Here is a 20201-nt window from a genome sequence, read left to right as displayed (position 1 = left end):
TATATATATATATATATATATATATATATATATATATATATATATATATATATATAATATAAATTATTTTTAAACTGTGTTTTATATAGATATAGATATGTATAGATAAAAATAAATAATATATATTATTTATATATAAGAAATTTAATAATTATATAAATATAAAAATAAATTTTACAGGTATATATATATAAAAGAGATTTAATAATTATATATATAAATATAAAAAATAATTATTAAAAATAATATATAAAAATTAATATTTTAAATTTAAACCATTATGTTTAACTAAAAATTTGACGAAAGGATAGTTGGTAACCTTTTTAAAAGTTGAAGAAACGATTTGTTTTAAAAATTAATTTAAAGACTAAAAAATAAATGATCAGAGTAATTAAAGAGGCACGGATAATTTGTCCTTTAAAATTGTAATTAATAAATAAAAAATTAAATAATTTAAAAAATAATTATACCATTATAAAATTATATAGAAACACAAATACTGTATATAATTAATTAATTATAATTCAAATAAAGTTATTATATTTAAAATTATATATATATATGAAGTAATATCAATTTAAAAAATCTTTAATTCCAACAGGTGAGTATTGCATCACTTTTAATTTTTTATTATTATCCTTATTATATATATATATATATATATATATATATATATATATATAAAAGTTAAGAGATTGGTAAGAGGACGATGAATTATTTAAAAAATTTCAAATAATCCTTATAAAACAAGGCCCAAGTTAAAAATTAATTGTATGGGATGATATATTAATGGTGCAGTTTAATATAAAAAGAAAACGTACAATTCACAAGGATAGATAACAATATCAAACCTAACAAATTTCAAGAAAAAAAAACTTGTCTAAAACATCAAAATTTTCATGTTTAATTCTTATTTAGAAAAAAAAAAAAAAACACCAGTTAAAATCGTGATAACTTGTATGTTTAAAACTATAAACTTTACTTTGGAGCCCATATATAAATGATAATTTGTTAAGTTCACAGAAAAGAATAAAATAAACAGATAATATCAAATAACTTTCTCTATAGAAGATAATATTGAGCAATAAGAATTAATTTATCCATATGTACAATGAATATTTGAGCATTTCCTTGTACCTACATAACACAGAATGCAATAATTTCTTTCAAATATGGTAGATATAGTTTAAGTTTGTAGCATAACATTATAAATGAACCCAAACAAAATAATTGTAAATATTAACACTAATTTGGCATCATAGAAGTAAGCCGAAAGAATCAATCAAAGTGGCGTCACATAATATATCGCTATCTACAATCGTATCAAATGACTCTTCTTGTTTTCAAAAGAGCTGTGTCATTTCCCAGCCATTTAGAGAGAAAAAAACCTAATGAAGACAAAATTTTAATCAAACATCCCGAATATTTGAAGCTGGTTTGATGTTAGATTATTTGGGAATTTTATTAGTTTTTTTTAAGTTATTTGAGTTTTTAATTTGTTAAATTATTATAATATAGTAAGGATATTTTAGTGACTGAATTGAGTGATCGGAAGATTTTGATAAAACAAACCCCAAAAAAATCCAACTTCAATCGAGCTCTTAGAAACATCCAAATGAGAAACCAATAAGAATAAAACCATTTTCAAATATGCTCATTATAAGTTTTATGACATACCTTCTTCAGATGGCACCTTTTCTTTGGCTTAGGTGTTCTTCGTTTTGTCTTTAGGTTCAAATGGAATGAATGATAAGACCTTCAACCTGTAAATGAAGTTAAAACAAACCACTAAAATCTCGAGCCATTGAAAAACTAACCAAACCAAAATCCAAGGGGGCGGGCTATCGCTCATAGAAGAGTGGTCGTTCTCACTTTTAAGAGTTGATGGTAGCTTCTAGAAGGACTAGCGGTTAGAAGTTGCTAGAAGATATATTAAACAAGTGTTTCACTAAGTTATTCAATTAACAAGAATCTAACCTATGAGACCAAAAGTCTCAAGTTCAATTCCAACATGAACCCTCTACATTAAAAGGGGTCAATGACTATAGGATCATGCTAGCCACTTCCAAAAATAATCTCGAATCACAAAATAGAAAAAAACAAGTGTTTTGCCTTCTTTTATTATTAAATTTATTTTATTTTTCAAAAAGGGATTTAGCCCTTGTATTTATAATGAAAAACATTTACAATTTCAAAGGAAAAAATATCTATCATAAGTTTCATACTACATTTCACTAGTAAAACTAACCTAATCAGCTACATTGCTAACAACCTGAGTAGCTGATTACATCTGATCAGAATCAATCCCCATTATTTGCACATTTCATCTTTATAATATGTGTATATTGAACTAGACATTTTTGCAGCTCAACAATATTAATTGGCTTCATTTGGAAATAGATACAATATGTTGTAAGGATGATATGAATTGAATGTTGAAAGGATGATTCCTCTGTATTATCCCTTAAAGGGCTAATTAGGCCATTCTACCTTCTCACCTAAAACCATTATTAACCCTAAATATTGTTACATATAGCTAGAGCATATATTATAAAACAAACCCATTTTCTAAAACTGAAGGAATATATTACTCACGACATATAATCTGCAGTTGCAAATATTGGAAGTCTTTTTAGTCCAGCGCCCCTCCATTTCCTTCGAGAAGTTGTCATGAGTTTGTCAGCGTCTGAACCAGTAGCCGTCAAAACAAACTAGAAAAAACAAATAATCATCAATCACTTTATCAATCAATCATTCAAGCCATCAACTAAAATACTAGATATTCTTACTTTATTTTGTAAAAATATTAATTACAAAGAAAGAATATTATAGACATCTAAACTAAATAACATCTTCTCCCTCAAAACCAGGTTATTTTCAAAAGAATTTAAACCTTCCACTACAAAAAAATAACATGTATTTGAAACTTAAACTGCAAATATTTAAGTATTAGTCACACTATTAACAACTTACTCAAACATTATACCACAAAATGCAACATGTCATGAGAATATTGTAATTTTCACCAGTGCTAATGCATGCAACACTTTTGGCAGCACACTGTCATTAGACTATTTTCAAATTGTTTGCAACATATTTTGCATCTCATTTCTGACTTTGTTAATTTGTTGATTGCAAAATATTTTGTAATTTAAACCCACTAAGATAGCTCAATTGACTCAGATTTGATTCCCACTAAATACGTCTTAAATTGAAGCGGGTCATGACTATGCAGGGTCTTGCTAGTTTCTTAAAATTAGAAAAAGAAAACTTATTTTGTAGTATAGTTGTTAACTTTTTTTCCATAAGATTTGTAACTTAACCTGCAATACATATTAGGACAATTTGGTTTTACTACTTTTGCAACTTAAATATAATTTCAACTAGCTCTTTATGTTTCACAATGCTATATATATATATATATATATATATATATATATATATATATATATATATATATATATATATATATATATATATATATATATATATATATATATATATAGATAGATAGATAGAGAGAGAGAGAGAGAGAGAAGACATACCAGTGGAAAGAGGATAGCCATAACACCATAGCTAACAAGAGGAGAGAAAAAGATCAAAGGAATAACACAAGTGCTTCCTGACAACAAAAAAGAAAAATACATCTTATACAGACCATATATTGGCTAAAAAATAATGATTTGCAATCAATTTGGTTTAGAAATATTTACCAAATCCAGCAAAAAATGCCCAGTTTGATTCAAAGAAGTCAAGTCTTATGTCCAAACTTATCCCAGAGAAATTCCATTTGTACCTAAACTATATAATATGCATCAGAAATTCAATACCAACAATAATATATATAATTTATGTAATAAAAAATATTTACAGTAAACTAAAAATACGTACTCGAAGCAATAGTACGCATACATCCATGACAGAAGTAGGAAATTTAACGGTTTCCCAACATAAGGGATGAATCCCGTGATATAAACCTGATTAAACGCCAACAAACAGACAGTTTTTGGCCTTTAGGTGAAAACTACAAAGCCAAGCAAACAAAAGTAGATAACACTAAATTACCTGTAAGAAGAAGAAACTCAAGAGAATAAGTGAATATGTTTGCTCGGCTATTCCAATCATGATTCTGCAAAAAGAGAACGGGGGTTCAAAGATTGTTATGTGTCATCTGACATTGTTAGTTGTTACAGTTGTAAATAGGCTTAGGGTATGACTGTCACATACCAATCTATAATCTAGGTATGAATAAGAAATGTACACGAGAAAAGCAGAATCGGAGAGATGGAAGGTGAAATTGAACCTTTCTATTCAATATTTTTACAATAATGCCACTGTATTTACAATCATACCATAACCCAATACTAATACTTACAGCTGTTGTAACGGTAGTCTAAAGGTCTAAGGAAACCTACCCTCCAATATTAATTGGTTTATCGGCATTATTAGCATTATGCGAGTATTGCGACTCTTGATGGCTTGTGAGTGAATGCTCGTCGTTTCTAGAATCTTTGTCATCATTTTCAGGACTTTCGATGGCAAGGAACCCAAATTTAGCAATATCGTTATACCTGGGTTTGAAGAGAAAAACTAAAATTTAGTCCAATATTTAACTCATGGTTTGGATTGAGAGGAACTGAGAGATACTATAAACTCTTATTATTGTCATATAAACTAAGCAAAAAAGACTTGCTAGTTCCGACTCTTGAGTGCAAAAAAAAAGTGTGAGAAAATGCATAAAAGTTGCTGATACGAAATAGAGATTAGGGTTTTGAAGGTCCAATCATGTGATGACAGTTGGTTAGTTAATTAGAAATATGAGATACTTATGTTATTCTCTTAAGTTCTTCTTAAAAGAAAATGCATACAAGTTGCTGTTACGAAATAAAGATTAGGGTTTGTCTAATCAAGTTATGACCCGTGTTTATTAATTAGAAATATTGGATAACTATGTTATTCTTTCAAGTTACCTTCTCTATTTGTATTTGATTAGGATTAGGGTTTAGTTCTATAAATAGGGCCATAGTCCCTTTAGTGACATACTAATGATTGATTAATACGAAGAAAAGTTATCTCGGCTCAAGTCTTTTTTGATAAGTTTCAGCCTATAGATATAGGAACAAGAATGACCTAAGCCTTTACACGAGATAAACCAGATTCAACACTATTTCATTCATAACTCCAAATAATACTTACTCTAGACTATATATAACATAATAACATACCAACTTACTCTACTGATTACCATACTGCCTTATATCTTCCCCTTTCCCATTGAATTCTACAAACTAAATATAGGGTTTGCAACAGTTGTACCATATCAAAATTCTATCAAAGGGCAGAAAAATAATGGAAACCCCTAGCTCAAGTGATGCTTGTATGATTTTTCTTTGACAAATCTAGTAGGTAGAAAATTCACAACCATTTCAGCAAATCTATTCACAACTTAAACAATTCATCTAATCAACATCTTAAAAGTCATAAACATTAACATGAATAACAATATTCCACCTTAGAACAAAACTTATCTTTTTTTTTTTAAATGAAAATAAGATTGTAAATCGAAAAATCCAGAAATCCAAAACCAGACCAGTTCAGTGTTCCACCATAAATCTCTTTTCTGTAACAATTCTCAAGATCAATGACTCAGGGCTGGCACCTTTAGCTAGATTCCTAGTTACAATTGCAAAATATTGAACCTTTTCCCATTCTTAACATCCTTACAAATATATTTTATCTACAGTTCAGCACGAATGCAATAAAAAAGGAAAGATTTACAAAGAAGAAGAAGAGGGGTACAATACCAGAGAGTGCTTAGAATGAAGCTGAATATATACAACGGATAGAACCAAAAGATCTGTCAAAAACAAAATCCATCAGGCATACAGAAAACAAAGTAAAATGCATCAAGAAGAAGACATTAAAAAGTGCACTCACATAGAAGAGTTGTACAAGGCCAAGGCGTAAAAAGGAATAGAATATTAATACACCTTCATAAGAGCAAGGTTCTTGAAGACTAATTCGTGGACAAAGATCAGGTAATAACCAAAACAAAGCTGGAATAACAACTGAGTTCAAAATGAAGATACTGCATAGATGTAAAGAAAAAAAAAAGAGCTTTCATAATCAATAATTCAATAATTCAAAAGTTAAAAACCTAATAGATAGATAGATTAATTAATTACCTTCCTAAAAAAATAAAACCATTCAATAGAAAACACTGTCCTGTACGGATCATAAGCTGTCTCGATCTTCATTAGGAATATTTGACACAAGGAAAGAAAGAAAAATCGATCAGAAACAGGAAATTCAATGTAATGTAAATAGGATATTTGAGAAAGGGATGATTAATGAAGAACCTGAGACAGTAGATTACGACTCTATGAAGACAACAAGCCTCACGAAATCCATCGAGCCAGAGAAAAGATGCTTGCTTTAGCTTCGCTTTCCAGCCTTCCATCAAAGGACTCCAACCTTCCATTGTTAGAGAGAGGAGAGAGAGAATCGCCAAGCTAATCTGATGATGAAAGTACCATCAAAACAGACTAATTTGTTGAGAATATTTTTTTTATTTTATTTTATCTTTAACTAAATTATTAAGTTTTACTGGGTTTTTTTTATTTATTTATTTTGAGTATTTGAGAGTAATTAAGATTTTAGGTTTCAGTTCATTTAGAAATTTAACTAGTTTAAAACTGAATGATATAATTAGGAGCTTGTTTAATGTTGGGTTATATAATATATTTTTATTATATTTGAATTTTAAATAGGTTAGATGATTATAATGTTTCTTTATATTTAAACTTATCAAAATAAAGTAAACATATTTTGATTGAGAAATAGTTACCATAAAATCTGAACTCAATAATATGTGATTCCAATTTTGATAAAATATATAATATATTAATCAATTTATTAGGATAAATAATTAATTAGTATTATGATTAACGAATAAATTTGATATATTAAAAAAAAATATTCCAATTGTTATTATATTAATGTTATAGTATATAATTTTATTATTTATTTATTTTTTAAATTGAATGTATATAATTATATCTAAATAATTATTAAGATACAACCAATTGAAATGGATAATTATTCAAATAACTCAAATAGAATTAAGACTTCCTAATTATAGGTGTCATGCTAGAAAGAAAAAATAATATACGATAATAAATCAAAATTAGTAAAAAAAAAAAAAAATCAAACTAGCTCTATATTTAAAATTATTTGAAAATTCTCAAACAATTTAAAGAATTATCCCACAACAATCTCAACTAAATATTTTTAAGCTACCCTATGTAATAAACTTAAAATAATAAATATTAATTTTATATGAAAACTAAAATGTAAAATAAACATACACATACATAACTCAAGCTAAAGTGATTTTTTTTTTTTTTCTCATTATGACAAAATATTACCAGCATAATAACTTCTTCAATAAAATAAACTAATTTCAAATAATAAAAATAAAAATACATAAATAAAAGATGAAACCAAATAAAGCCAAAAAATTAAGAGAATTGGCATAAAAAGAATTTAAATTCCAAAAAGCTATGAAGTATAGAGTTGAATTATCATATCATTCATCACTTGATCTAACTAAACCCTTACTTAATCACACTTTAATCTTTCCAATTCATCAATTACATTTCCTTACCCTTCTTTTCTAGTAATCTACTGTAATGTTGCGGGGATAATAATGGGATTAAAACGACTTTTAACTTAACCCGCATCAAGATAAAAAAAAAGACCGAAGAATAATGAAATAGAAAGAAAATAATATTACAATCTCGATGAATCCTGCCTTCTTAAAGGAACACCTTCCTGCCCAAAACCATCTTCTTCGTCGTCTCCATGTTTCAGAAGCCTCATCGACGGAGATGTACATAAACCTGCAACCATATCATGAAGGGAAAAACAAAACCAATTTTGAACGTCTTTTTAAAACAAAATCTTTCGTTAATAAAAAGGGTAGGAAGAATACCATCGCCCATGTCCTTTGTTTTGTGAAGAAGAAAGGTTCCAGATAGAATTGTCACAAATCCACATATTTCTGTCAGAATTTGAGTTGGGTTCTGTCTATCCCAATCCTATGTATTTTACCCAAAGAAAGAAGAAAAATGAAACCTAAAAAGCTTAGTTCAACATCATGTGAATATATTCAATATAATTGACTTATTTGAAAACGCTGTCTGAAGCTAGAACGGGGGTTTGAATGCAAAAATGTTCTGCAAAAAATCCATAATATTTATTGACATTTTCTCGTACAGACCCAGATCCAGCTCAAGAAAGTGTTTTTTTCTCAAGCAAGAGGTATTAAAATGTTACCTTAAACATGATCACGCTAGCTATAATGGTTAGCGAAGTAAACATAACGAAGTAGATGGGAGACACAACTGCCGTATTGAATGTATCAAGAGCCTGTTGTATTCACACAAAAAAAATGATAGTGAAATTGGGAAAGAAAAGATTGTTAGATAAGGGAAAAAAAGAGGAGAATACAGCCATACATGGAAGCCAAACATCAAATAGATATTTTTTCACAAAAAAAAAGTGACAATATCGTGAAATTTTGACTTTCCAAAATATCAGTAAAATTTCTCATCCAAGCGTGGCTCCAGATGAGATCACTAAACTTATAAAGAGGTTTCTCCACGAGCAAGTAGAATACAAAAAGGATATTTTAGTCATTCAACTGAAATAAAAAGGATATTATAGTAATTTAACTAACTAAAAACACAAATAACCTACCTTTTCATAAAATAAAATAAAAAATCTTAGATGGACCAAACATCAAACAAGCTCTATGAGTGTGTCATCTCAAGTTAGTCTTAAACTCAGGTTTTCACACAACTGGCTGTTTTGGTATCAAATTTTTCATGTTGATCATAAAAATACAGAAAAATCTACATTTGTTATATTTGCAAAACAACACAATTGATGTAATCTGTATACCAGATGAAGCAATAAATTATACTATAATTTGGATTATGATCTAGGAATTTATTTGTTTACCGAATGAAGCAACACAAATCACAATATAGATGAATCATGATCCAAAAAGTAACCGTAAAAAATCACAATCAATTTCAACTTTGGTGATTTTCTAACGAGATTATGATAAAATACTAAACATATTTATAGAACATTCCTTTTACCTTGTTCAGATAATTCATTTGAGTAATCACACAAGTAGCAACAATAATGGCAAAGACCCATGTTTGGGGATATAATAGCTGATTTGTTCCTGATAATGTCAGCTTCAAAGCAATTCCTAGAGCTTTCACACTCATTACCTGTTATGCAAGATTCTCTTAGTTTTCATAATCAACGATTTGGGGAAAATCAAATTCAGTAATAATAAGAAGATGCAAAGTCCATGCTTAATACTTACTGACAAGGATCCAACCAATGAACAAACTCCAATATAAAACATTATATGTGTTTGTCCATATAGAGGGATATAGTGAAATATAAGTACGAAAACAGCTGTTAGAACCAGAGCTGCATAGAAAAGGAAACCTGCCAAAAGTTGACACATACCAAACATAAGTAGAGAACAACTCCAAGTGAAAACTAAGGATTTATGTACCTGGATTACCATAAACATTTGGAAACTAAACTTAATCAGAGACAGATTCAGAAATTTATTTACTTTTTTTTGTATCTAACAGATTCAAAAAAGTGTTTCCAAATGGGGCTGCACCCAATAAAACTGTGATCTTTATCTTCTTCTTTTTTTTGCAAAAAGGAAAAATATTTACAGATTTTTTTAATGACACTGAACAAAAACTGTAATCTTATCTGTTTGAAATTACCAGGCTCTGTTGCAAGATCCCATACTTCTGTGACAGATTCAATGGCACGTTCTTGGGGAGCATGTAGAACAATAGTAGTAGAACCCACCACACAGAGTGCACAACCAAGAATCCCAAATATATGAAGTTTTTCCTTTAACATTACATGAGCAAGAACAGCACTGTAAAATGAAGGTATGCTAACTGTAAGAGAAACCAAATAGACAATAATGAAACAAAGAAAGTATTGATAAGTAAATCTTTGTCATGCCTGATTATAATGCTGAGTGCACCAAGAGGGGTAACTAAAATTGCAGGAGCAAATGCATATGCTGCAAAATTAGCAATTTCTCCCACAATCACTGTTTCAACAAACAAACGAGCATAAACTGGGGGGAAATATATACTCAAGAAGCAGTCTAAGAGATACTATCAATGTGATCAATTTGCAGATCAATCACTTAGCGAAACTTGCATTCTTTAAACTTATAAACTTAATAACCAAAGTAAGGAGCAGACGATAAAACAAAAAACACAAAAACACGTAATTCCATTTAACTTTGACATTAAAAAAAGGTAAAGAAGCTCATTTGCTTCCTTAATTCGCATCAAAATCTCGTTTTCTTCCCTGCTCCTGTAAGAATTGCTCTCAAGTTACTTCACGTCGTCAATTTTTTGTTAACTCCGTTATTGTCTTGATATGTATTTAAAAATAAAAATATATTTTAGCCAATAATTGATATTAAATAGATGCAAAATGTATAGATGACTTTAGAACTTAATGGAGTTGACAAAAATTGACGCCGGGAAGCAATTTTGAGCAATTTTTGAAAGCTCAATAACAAAACATTGATGTAAGTTGAAGAAGCAAAATTAACTTAAGGTTGTGTTTGGTTATATTGAAAATGAGTTTTAGATTCTTATAAGCATTTAAAAGAGAGGAAAAAAATCACAAGAATCCCTTCTCTTATTTTGCTATATCACAAGAATATCTTAATATTACAATTCTATTATTTTTCCAAACATAGACATTAGATTGTAATTTGATGGCAATTCTTATAGAATTGGAATTCTAATATCAATTCTCGTAATCGAAACACAGCCTTAGGGTTTCCATAAAGGATACGAGAATAATAGAGAAGTTCTTCATAGATGAGAAGGAGACTTGTTTTACAACTTCAATAATCTCGTAATAATAATCTACTGCGATACATATTTACACTATTTATCTAACAATCTCCAACTACTAATATTCTTCAGTACATCTTAAGCATAGGTTAAGCCCATTATCTTCCTTAAATCGCAGCTCTGATGCCTTTTAGTCTCAATAATCTACTGCGATACATATTTACACTATTTATCGAACAACCTCCAACTACTAATATTCTTCAGCACATCTTAAACATAGGTTAAGCCCACTATCTTCCTTAAATCGCAACCCTGATGCCTTTTAGTCTCAATAATCTACTGCGATACATATTAAAACTATTTATCTAACAACCTCCAACTATTAATATTCTTCCGCACATCTTAAACATAGATTAAGCCAACTATCTTCAATAAATCGCAACCCTAATGTCTTTAAGTCTCAATAATCTACTGTTACACTATTTATCTAACAACCTCCAACTATTAATATTCTTCCGCACATCTTAAACATAGATTAAGCCAACTATCTTCCTTAAATCGCAACCCTGATGCCTTGTAGTCTCTACCGTTGATATAACCCTAAAGATAACAGTTCGTAACATATGTCTACATCATGGCATGGTACAAAAAATGAAACATGCTAAGAAACAAACCATAAACTCCATATTTGTGTTAGGTATATCCTAATTTACACCGGACCTTATGGAAAAATCATAGTAGAAGAACAGTACAACATACTTGTTATCATGCCAGTCCACCATAATGGTTCAAATAAGTATGAGTAGCCTCCAACACCTGTAAATCAAGGATAAATGTCATCAAACAAGACGAATGTTAATAGTCTGAATGTCTCAGCTCTTAATGCACATAACTGAAACAAATAAGGCTGATTTTCCAATTGATATACATTAGTTTATAAGCAATTAAAGCACTCATTTCAAATCTGAACAGAAATACATACCAACAGTGCAGATTGTGATTACAATTAAAAAAAAAACAAGAGAAAGACAGATTGCATCTTGAAATTCAATGAACTCGAAATTAAAACGAATATTACGTTTTGAACAAGTCAAGTTGAGTCAAACCTACCGGCTCTAATACCGGTTGCGGCAGCCTTCTTCAATCCTTTTTTCTTTACAATGAAGCTTGCGCCGATGAAAAAACTTGACGATAATGCCAAAACCAAACCCTTGATATTGTCAGATGACATGCCTTTGTAAGAGTCCATTAAGCTGTGATGCACTTGCTGTATCGTCGTGGATGTAGCTTCCGCCATAACTCATTCAGTAAATCACGTATAGGTTTAAGGAATTATCTGGACATGATGACGTTTACGGTAGATCTTGACGGAATTTACGTAAATATAGTTGTATAAATCTGGTTTGAATTGAGATAGGAGATTTGAAATCGGAAAGATGAGATGAGGAAGATCTATCAGCAAGAAGAGATAGAGATGGAGAGAGAGAGAGGTTGGTGTGAACAGCTGGGAGGAGGGACTGATGCTTTTTCTTGCTTTTGGTTTTGGATCAGCGAAGAAGATTGAAATGAGAAAGGAAATACATACAGGTTATACATACAAGGGTAAATTCGTCAACTATTTATGCATCATTTATGGATTATTTGAAAAGAATGAAATTTTCTTATTTTATAAAATAAAATAAAAAATTGAATTATTTAGGAAATTTTTATTTTATAAAAAAAATAGATTTTTAAGTTTTTAATTGTTGAATTATAATAATTTTTTTTTATATAAAAAAAATTATTGTCTGAATTATTAAATTCGAGATTATAATTGAGGGTTAATTAACATTTCAGACCTTTTTTAAAAACTTTACAATTTGAAGTTTCTTATTTTTTTAAAGTTATATAAAATGAGGTTAACCATTTCAAATGTAATTAACTTATTATATACTTATTTATAAATAAATAAATATTTGGAAACTAAAATATCAATTAACAAATTGAGAGTTTTGACTCAAAACTTTGAAATCGATGAGATGCGATTATTAAATTAGTGATAATAATATTTTATTAATTTATTTATAAATACACAGTAAATAATAATTTAACTGTGTGGTTATAGTTAAAACAAAATAAAAAGGTGAAATATAAGATTTGAAAGTAGAAGTTCAGATGAATAAAAGTCTAAATTTGATATCTAACTAATTTTAAATTTATATTTAATATTTATTTTTTAAATAGAGGAAGTATAATTTAATATTTTTATTAAATAATAATGTTATAAAGTTATAATTTGAATTTTTCTTATTTTGTTTATTAGCCAAAAACAAATTTATTCATTAATTTTTTTTTTCTTTAAGCAGAATTTTGAGTAAACATTATTAATATTACATCATTTCTAAACAAAATTATCAAGCTTTCCATTTAATCTATAGTTAATTATATTGTTTAATTTATTAATAAAAATATTATTTATATATATATATTTAAAAAGTATTATATATATTAATACTTTTTTTTAAAAAATTACACAAAATTTCACTATTTAAATATCTACCTGAACAAATTTATGAGATTATTTACATTAGCAATCAATTACTAAGATAGTAGCTCTCTCATTCCTCTTCTTTCAGTGATATAATTTATAATGTGATATATGATATGAAGGTGGAAGTTTAATATAAATTGTTAATAAAAAAATTTTTGTATCATACAAAACTAAATTTTCAAAGTTATCAAAATTTTAGAAAAAAAATCGTGTAACATGTTTTAAATGTAGTTTTTTTAACACTAAAAAACAAACCTTAAATTTACAAACAAACAAAAAATAATTAAATAATTGTACGATGTTGTTTAAATTTGTTTTGGATTCTGAAGACAAAATATATTTATTAAATAATGTATTTTAATGAAGAACACTTTAAATTAAAGTTGAAGTCCATGTTGTGGAGAGTTTTATTAACTTCATAAATTTAAAAATATATATTACAAAATTAAATAAGCTTAACATAAGTACCTAAGTGGTTAATATTTATGGTTTTAGATAAAAAAAAAAAAAATTACTTATAGGCTCCAAATATGGATTTTATCCAACAATGAGATAAAAACTATTAGAAAAAACAGTAATGTTCACTAATAAACAAAATAAAATATAATTAAATTTATTCATAGCATGAATGTTTGAAATTTAATATATACAATCCATAGTTAATTGAAAGGTGATATAAAATTGATATATTTCATAGACCATATTACTACCTCCTAATAGATTGTTACTTCACAACTTATATCAAAATGTCTTAAGATTTACCGAATAAGAGAATTCTATTTACGAAAGACTTAAATGAAGATAACATTCAAATGCTTGAACTATAGATCTACTGACTCATATACGAGATATCAAAACGACAAATAGTGTGTAAACGAGTCTTGATAAATATACATAGCAATGAGATGATTGTAGTGGAGGTCAATTACGAAAAAGAAATCAATACTAACATGAGTGTAGCACCTAATGAGATGTATAGTATTTGAAGAAATAAATTTGTGACTATTTTGTTTGACTTGGGAGTAGTATGGAGTTGTTTTATTTATCTTTAATGTGATTAACTCATTACCAATCATATAAACTTGTATTCTATAATTGCTTAAAACGATTTTGTCAATAATTTTTGTTTACACAATTAAATATGTTTTAACAAACAACTTATTAAAATAACTATTAGACCAGAAAAAAATCCGATTAATCTCCACTCTCATTTCAAACTCTAACCAAGGTTTCTAAACAATTTATATATCTAAGGAGACTTTTGATAAATAATATTACTTAAAATTTTAATTAGTTAAATTATTATAATGTTTTTTTTATATTTAAAATTAGATTTATTCAATACGTGAGCTCAGAGACTATAATTTTTTTCGCCGAGATGATAGGTTTTCAACTTTAGTTATATAACAGAGACAACGTCATAGAAAATGAAGTATGGAACAAATCGTCCGTTGAAACTCGAAATGTACTATTTTTTAATATTTTTGTAGTTTGGTTGATAAATTCTAGTGTTGTTATGTTATTGTTTATTGAGGCTTATACTTTGTTGTATTATTTTGACACTGCTTTATTTTGGTAGTTTGTTTCTAGCATTGTTTTGCTATTAATTTAGTTAGGTTTAATGTTTCTAGTATGCAAGTGAAAGATAATTGCCATGTTTAACAATATTTCTCAAGCTTTTATTATTGATTTTAGAACTATAATCTACCCGCAAATCATTTCAATAGTTAGTTCTTATTAACGAAAGATAATAGTCATTTATTGACATATTCAACAAACTATTGCTTAGAAGCTCATGTTTAGCGCTAAACATAGCCATGTTTAGCGTTGTACTAAGCAATGTTAAGCCTTCTGGACTAAGTTGGAATGAATTTAGAGTTACTAATCTTAGAACTCTAATCTACTAGCCAATCATGTCAGTAGTTAGTTCTTATGAATGAAAGATAATAATCATTCATTGACATATTCAGCAAACTATTGTTCAGAAGTCATGTTTAGCGCTAAACAGAGTCATGTTTAGCGCTAAAAAGAGTCATGTTTAACGCTTTACAGAGCCATGTTAAGCCTTTCGGACTAACTTGGAATAATTTAGAGATAAATTAGAAGTCTTTACTGCCAAATTATATGTTTGACATGGCTTTTCAAATAGACGCGTCAAAGATATTCAACACACTGTTGTTCATATGTCCATGTTTAGCGCTTTATAGTTTCATGTTTAGCGCACCAAATAACCATGTTTAGTGCTTTACAAAACCATGTTTAGCGTTTTTGAACTGAAATAATTTTTGGCTCTTTTTTTTAGCTCTTTCGGTTTAATTAATGTTATTGGCAACTTTCGCAGGTAGGATCGTAAGGTCGACAACGAATGCACAAACTGACGTGAATGTCTACTACCCCATTGACAACACAGGAGATTATGATATTTATTTGTGAACATTGTAAAGACTTGAGTTTTTTTAAGGATGTTCATTTCTGAATATATTGTAAATTACATTTTTTTGAATAATGTAATGATGTTATGAATATTGTCAATGTTATCCATTGCATTAGACTTGTGTTCTGTTGAACTTGTGTGTATCTGTTGGGAACATGTTTAGTACAAACGAAGATCATGTTTAGTGTAATCTAAGGTCATGTTTAGTGCTTCAAAAGATCATGTTCCTTAAAACATAACTACAAATAAGATTATTAAAATGACTTTCATTTCCATAAATCAATAATACTAAATTATTAAACTAAGACTTTCATTTTTATAAATCTTAACAATATTTGTTCATATATACATTTGTGTCAAATATATACACATTTTCTTCGTATGTCCTTATTCTTCAACTTGGTATAAGTCTCTACTTATTTTAGGCAATAAGCTCCTCTGTTTGTTGAACTTTGAATTCAGGATCGCAACACTGTATTTTATCCTAAGTGTCTCAATTATTCCCCTTGTCTTAAAAAAAGCAAGTCTCCATAGGTTAGTACAGAGAATTCTCAAACAATTAAACATGTTAGAATTGTATAACTTACATTTTATTTTGTAATGTCACAATCCCATTTTGTTTCATCTCTTACATATGTCTTCATGTGTCTCATACGGTAGTTTCCACGGTCTATTTTATTCTTCTTAGATTGTTATGGAAATTTTAACACTCTAATCGGGAATTCAGCTATAACAGCGACTTGGTGATTGAATTCCATCCAAGAAACCCATAAACGTGTTATTCTATTTAGCGCTTAACATGACATTCAAAATTGCAATTTCAAGTTATTTTTGAAATAAATCTAGTCTGTAGACGCGCTTAACATGTCTCATTTAAGCGCTAAACACGGCTCAATAAAGTGTTAAACATGCAACTGTTTAACGTTTAACATGACCTTCAGAACTGTAATTGACAAACACTTCAAATGGCAGAAAATTTTGAACATAAGAAAAGTTTAAACGTCTGATGACATCAACATAAGAATATATTCAACATAAATTTCAAAAATATTGGTCTAGATCTTAATTTAAATACATATAACTTACAACTACCAAACTAAAAAGATAGAGCATAAATCTTGTTTCAACACATAACAGTTACTCAAATACGAATATTGGTTTTACACATCTAACAACTAAAAAGCTAAAGCATCTACAATAGAAACAAAATAGTAAAAAATTAGAAATAACTTACATTTGTAATTTTTCGACAGACGTGTTGGATGCAGTTCTAGGAATGATATCCTAGAAAGTACAAGAACATATCGTTGTTATTTTAAAAAAAAAAAGGGTTTCAAATGGAAAAAGATAAATAGTGTTGAAGATTTACCATTTTTGAACGTTAAAAAATAAAGAACGAGTAATTCCGAACGACAATAAAGTCAAAAAGACATAAGAACGATGAACAAAGGTTTTGTGGAAAAAGAATAGACGAAGAAAATAATGAACTACATAGTCTTCTCTGCAAACTTGCTCGTTTATGGAAAAATGAAAATCACATACGAAGAAGAATACGAAGAGATAAAAAAAATGGCCACAAACGTTTATTCGTTTTTTTACTTTCATTTATAAGTCGTTATCCCAATTATTTTTTAACCAATTAAAGCTAAAACTATTAAATTATTTTCTAACCAATTAAAGCTAAAACTATTAAATTATTTTTTTAACAATTCATTTATCAGTCTGGACTCAACCTTATGTGCAACACATCCACAACATAATTAGTTTAACTAGCATATAGTACGTACATTTGCATGAGTAATGATATAAAAATAGAGAAAAAAATTATGGTTAAAATGTGATAACATTTTTAATTTACTCTCACATATATATTTATTTTATTTTTAACCGTTTTAAATTTATAGGCGGGTCAACCCACAATCCAACTCAAATATTCATTTACTCATATATATATATATATATATATATATATATATATATATATATATATATATATATATATATATATATATATATATATAAATTAACCACGGTTCTCGACCCGGCAATCTGAACATTTTGAAAATTAAACATTATTATATATATAATTTTTTTCTTAATTTATTATTTTAAGAATTTAATAATTTACCAATGAAAAAATTAATTTATATTTACTAAGGAAAAAAATTTATGACAGTGAAATATTTGTTAAATTAAATAAAAATAATTAATACGTGTACGGTGGCCGGGCGCCACTGCTCATTAGATTATCCACAACAGGGTATCATTTTTTTTATTTAATACCCTGCCACATTAGCTTAACACCTATTCCAACACTCACTTTTTAGCATGTCCTACAGTAGAGTGTTATTGAAGGTATCAAAATTACTTTTTCATTTTCTCTCACTTCCACATCATTGAAGCATATACACACATAATTTCATTTTTTTTAAACCACAAACAATATTATTCATCACTTGGTAAATCAAACATACATATATTATTTAAAACGAAGAAGAAAACAAACACTCTAAACATTGGTAATTTGTTAAGTAGTGTTTTTAAAACTCTAATCGAGAGTTGTTCCAAATTTATTTCAAATGTGCATGACAAGATCTTTCTTCAATTGAATATGTTATGCTTTGTCACGTAGATCGACCTTAGTATGAATATTTGATTCAGATCGGCCTTGAACATGCACTTGAAATTGAGGTAGCACTTCTGTTTGGACATTAACTGAGGAACTAGACCCGAAACTATTCAAACGTTCGAAGTCAATATTTTCCCAATTTCGTGAATACGAATCTCGTTCATCCTCCAGAATCATATTATGTAAAATTCTGCATGCTCTCATTATGTTACCTAGGCCATCAATATCCCACATACTAACTTGTTGGCGAATAATAGCAAACCGTGCTTGGAGTACCCCGAATGCACATTCTACATCCTTCATGCATGCTTCTTATTGTTTTGCAAACAATTGCGCTCTGTCTCCTTGGGGCATTTGAATTGATTGGACAAAGATGGGCCATTTAGGATAGATTCCATCAACAAGATAGTAGGCAAGATTGTATTATCGACCATTCACAGTGAAGTTCACAGTAGGAGCTTCACCAGACTCAATGTCGTCAAAAATTGGTGACCTGTCTAATACATTAATATCGTTCAATGTTCCGGGCATGCCAAAAAAAGCATGCCATATCCACAAATCATAAGATGCCACTACCTCGAGGATAATTGTTGTTGTGTCCTTGTGTCTATTAATAAACTGCCCTTGCCAAGCCTTAGGACAATTCTTCCACTCCCAGTGCATGCAATCAATACTTCCAATCATTTTAGGAAAACCGCGCTCTTGTCTAACTTGGAGTAACCTCTGCAAGTCTTCCCCATTTGGTCGTCTTAAGTATTCATCTTGAAACAAGGCAATTATTGTTTTGCAAAAAATACGAGTGCACTCAAGTGTAGTGGTTTCTCCAATTTTCACATATTCATCACAGGCATCCCCGACTACTCCATATGCAAGCATGCGCATGGCAACTATACACTTCTGGATCGGTGTCAATCCAAGTTTTCCTGCATTATTCCGCCTTTGGGTGAAGTAATGGTTGTAATTTGTTACGGCTTTCACAATTTGGAGAAACAATTGCCTTCTCATTCGAAATCTACGTCTAAATTGCAATTTAGTATAAGTGCATGGCTCATCGAAATAGTCGTCCATGAGCCTCTAATGGGTAGCTCCATGGTCCCTGTTTATAGAATTTCTTTTACGTGATCGATTGTTTCGCCTTTGAAGCTCTTCGAGAAGTTCTTTTTACCTTTTGAGTAAAGATTCCTTCAACTCCCATTGTTGTTGAATCTCTTCGAGATTGAAAGGGTCTAGGGGAATATCCATATGATGATATGAAGAAGAAGATTAAAGTTGAAAAGTTTGAATTGAGAAATCATACGATGTGCATACCATTTTTATATTGAAAATCTCTCAATATAGGTGTGGTCATTATGAAGTCAGAAGGTAATGGGGGTGGGGACGTTCTTATCAAGTTGGAATCTCTATGTATGGGTGTTGTCATTATCAAGTCAGAAGGTAGTGGGGGTGAAGACGTTTTTATCAAGTTGGAATCTCTATATATGGGTGTTGTCATTATCAAGTCAGAAGGTAGTGGGGGTGGGGACGTTCTTATCAAGTTAGAATCTCTATGTATGGGTGTTGTCATTATCAAGTCAGAAGGTAGTGGGGGTGAGGACGTTCTTATCAAGTTGGAATCTCTATGTATGAGTGTTGTCATTATCAAGTCAGAAGGTAGTGGGGGTAGGGACGTTCTTA

General features: G+C 28.9%; 2 protein-coding genes and 1 pseudogene across 5 annotated transcripts; all 3 read right to left on the bottom strand.

Moving 5' to 3' along the window:
* Positions 1 to 1048: 1048 nt before the first annotated feature.
* On the bottom strand, positions 1049 to 6528 carry LOC124919015 (protein EI24 homolog). Of its 4 annotated transcripts, none has more exons than XM_047459116.1 (12): positions 6360 to 6528; positions 6186 to 6251; positions 5938 to 6088; positions 5805 to 5857; positions 4416 to 4571; positions 4066 to 4129; positions 3892 to 3977; positions 3714 to 3796; positions 3546 to 3622; positions 2596 to 2711; positions 1678 to 1763; positions 1049 to 1388 (listed from the first exon to the last, which is right to left on the bottom strand). In XM_047459116.1, the coding sequence occupies exons 1-11, from the start codon at positions 6479 to 6481 to the stop codon at positions 1706 to 1708; spliced, it is 1032 nt and encodes a 343-aa protein (XP_047315072.1). In that variant the 5' UTR covers positions 6482 to 6528; the 3' UTR covers positions 1049 to 1388; positions 1678 to 1705. The 4 variants fall into 4 exon arrangements, with proteins under 4 accessions (XP_047315072.1, XP_047315070.1, XP_047315073.1 ...); XM_047459114.1 differs by having other exon boundaries at positions 1049 to 1137; XM_047459117.1 differs by lacking the exon at positions 1049 to 1388 and having other exon boundaries at positions 1672 to 1763.
* A 979-nt stretch (positions 6529 to 7507) lies between these two features.
* LOC124919014 (probable magnesium transporter NIPA4) lies at positions 7508 to 12495 on the bottom strand. Its single transcript, XM_047459113.1, has 9 exons — positions 12045 to 12495; positions 11694 to 11750; positions 10078 to 10168; positions 9828 to 9988; positions 9404 to 9531; positions 9168 to 9305; positions 8338 to 8430; positions 7994 to 8099; positions 7508 to 7901 (listed from the first exon to the last, which is right to left on the bottom strand). The coding sequence occupies exons 1-9, from the start codon at positions 12229 to 12231 to the stop codon at positions 7792 to 7794; spliced, it is 1071 nt and encodes a 356-aa protein (XP_047315069.1). The 5' UTR covers positions 12232 to 12495; the 3' UTR covers positions 7508 to 7791.
* Positions 12496 to 18509: 6014 nt separating this feature from the next.
* Positions 18510 to 19595, bottom strand: LOC124933470 (annotated as a pseudogene).
* Between the last annotated feature and the right edge of the window lie 606 nt (positions 19596 to 20201).

This window comes from Impatiens glandulifera, chromosome 1 (assembly GCF_907164915.1).
Source record: "Impatiens glandulifera chromosome 1, dImpGla2.1, whole genome shotgun sequence".
In the NCBI taxonomy this organism is placed as follows: Eukaryota; Viridiplantae; Streptophyta; class Magnoliopsida; order Ericales; family Balsaminaceae; genus Impatiens; species Impatiens glandulifera.
Note: the sequence above shows the minus strand (reverse complement) of the source record. Positions and strands in the feature narration are given on the sequence as shown.

Coding starts and splice junctions, on each gene's coding strand:
- LOC124919015 (XM_047459116.1), bottom strand. CDS start 6,481: ATGGAAGGTTGGAGTCCTTTGATGGAAGGCTGGAAAGCGAAGCTAAAG. Junction 4,130..4,415: donor AAACCAATTAATATTGGAGG/GTAGGTTTCCTT, acceptor CTCTTTTTGCAG/AATCATGATTGGAATAGCCG. Junction 3,797..3,891: donor TATGCGTACTATTGCTTCGA/GTACGTATTTTT, acceptor TATATAGTTTAG/GTACAAATGGAATTTCTCTG.
- LOC124919014 (XM_047459113.1), bottom strand. CDS start 12,231: ATGGCGGAAGCTACATCCACGACGATACAGCAAGTGCATCACAGCTTA. Junction 10,169..11,693: donor GTGGACTGGCATGATAACAA/GTATGTTGTACT, acceptor TTGTTGAAACAG/TGATTGTGGGAGAAATTGCT. Junction 8,431..9,167: donor AAATGAATTATCTGAACAAG/GTAAAAGGAATG, acceptor TGAATACAACAG/GCTCTTGATACATTCAATAC.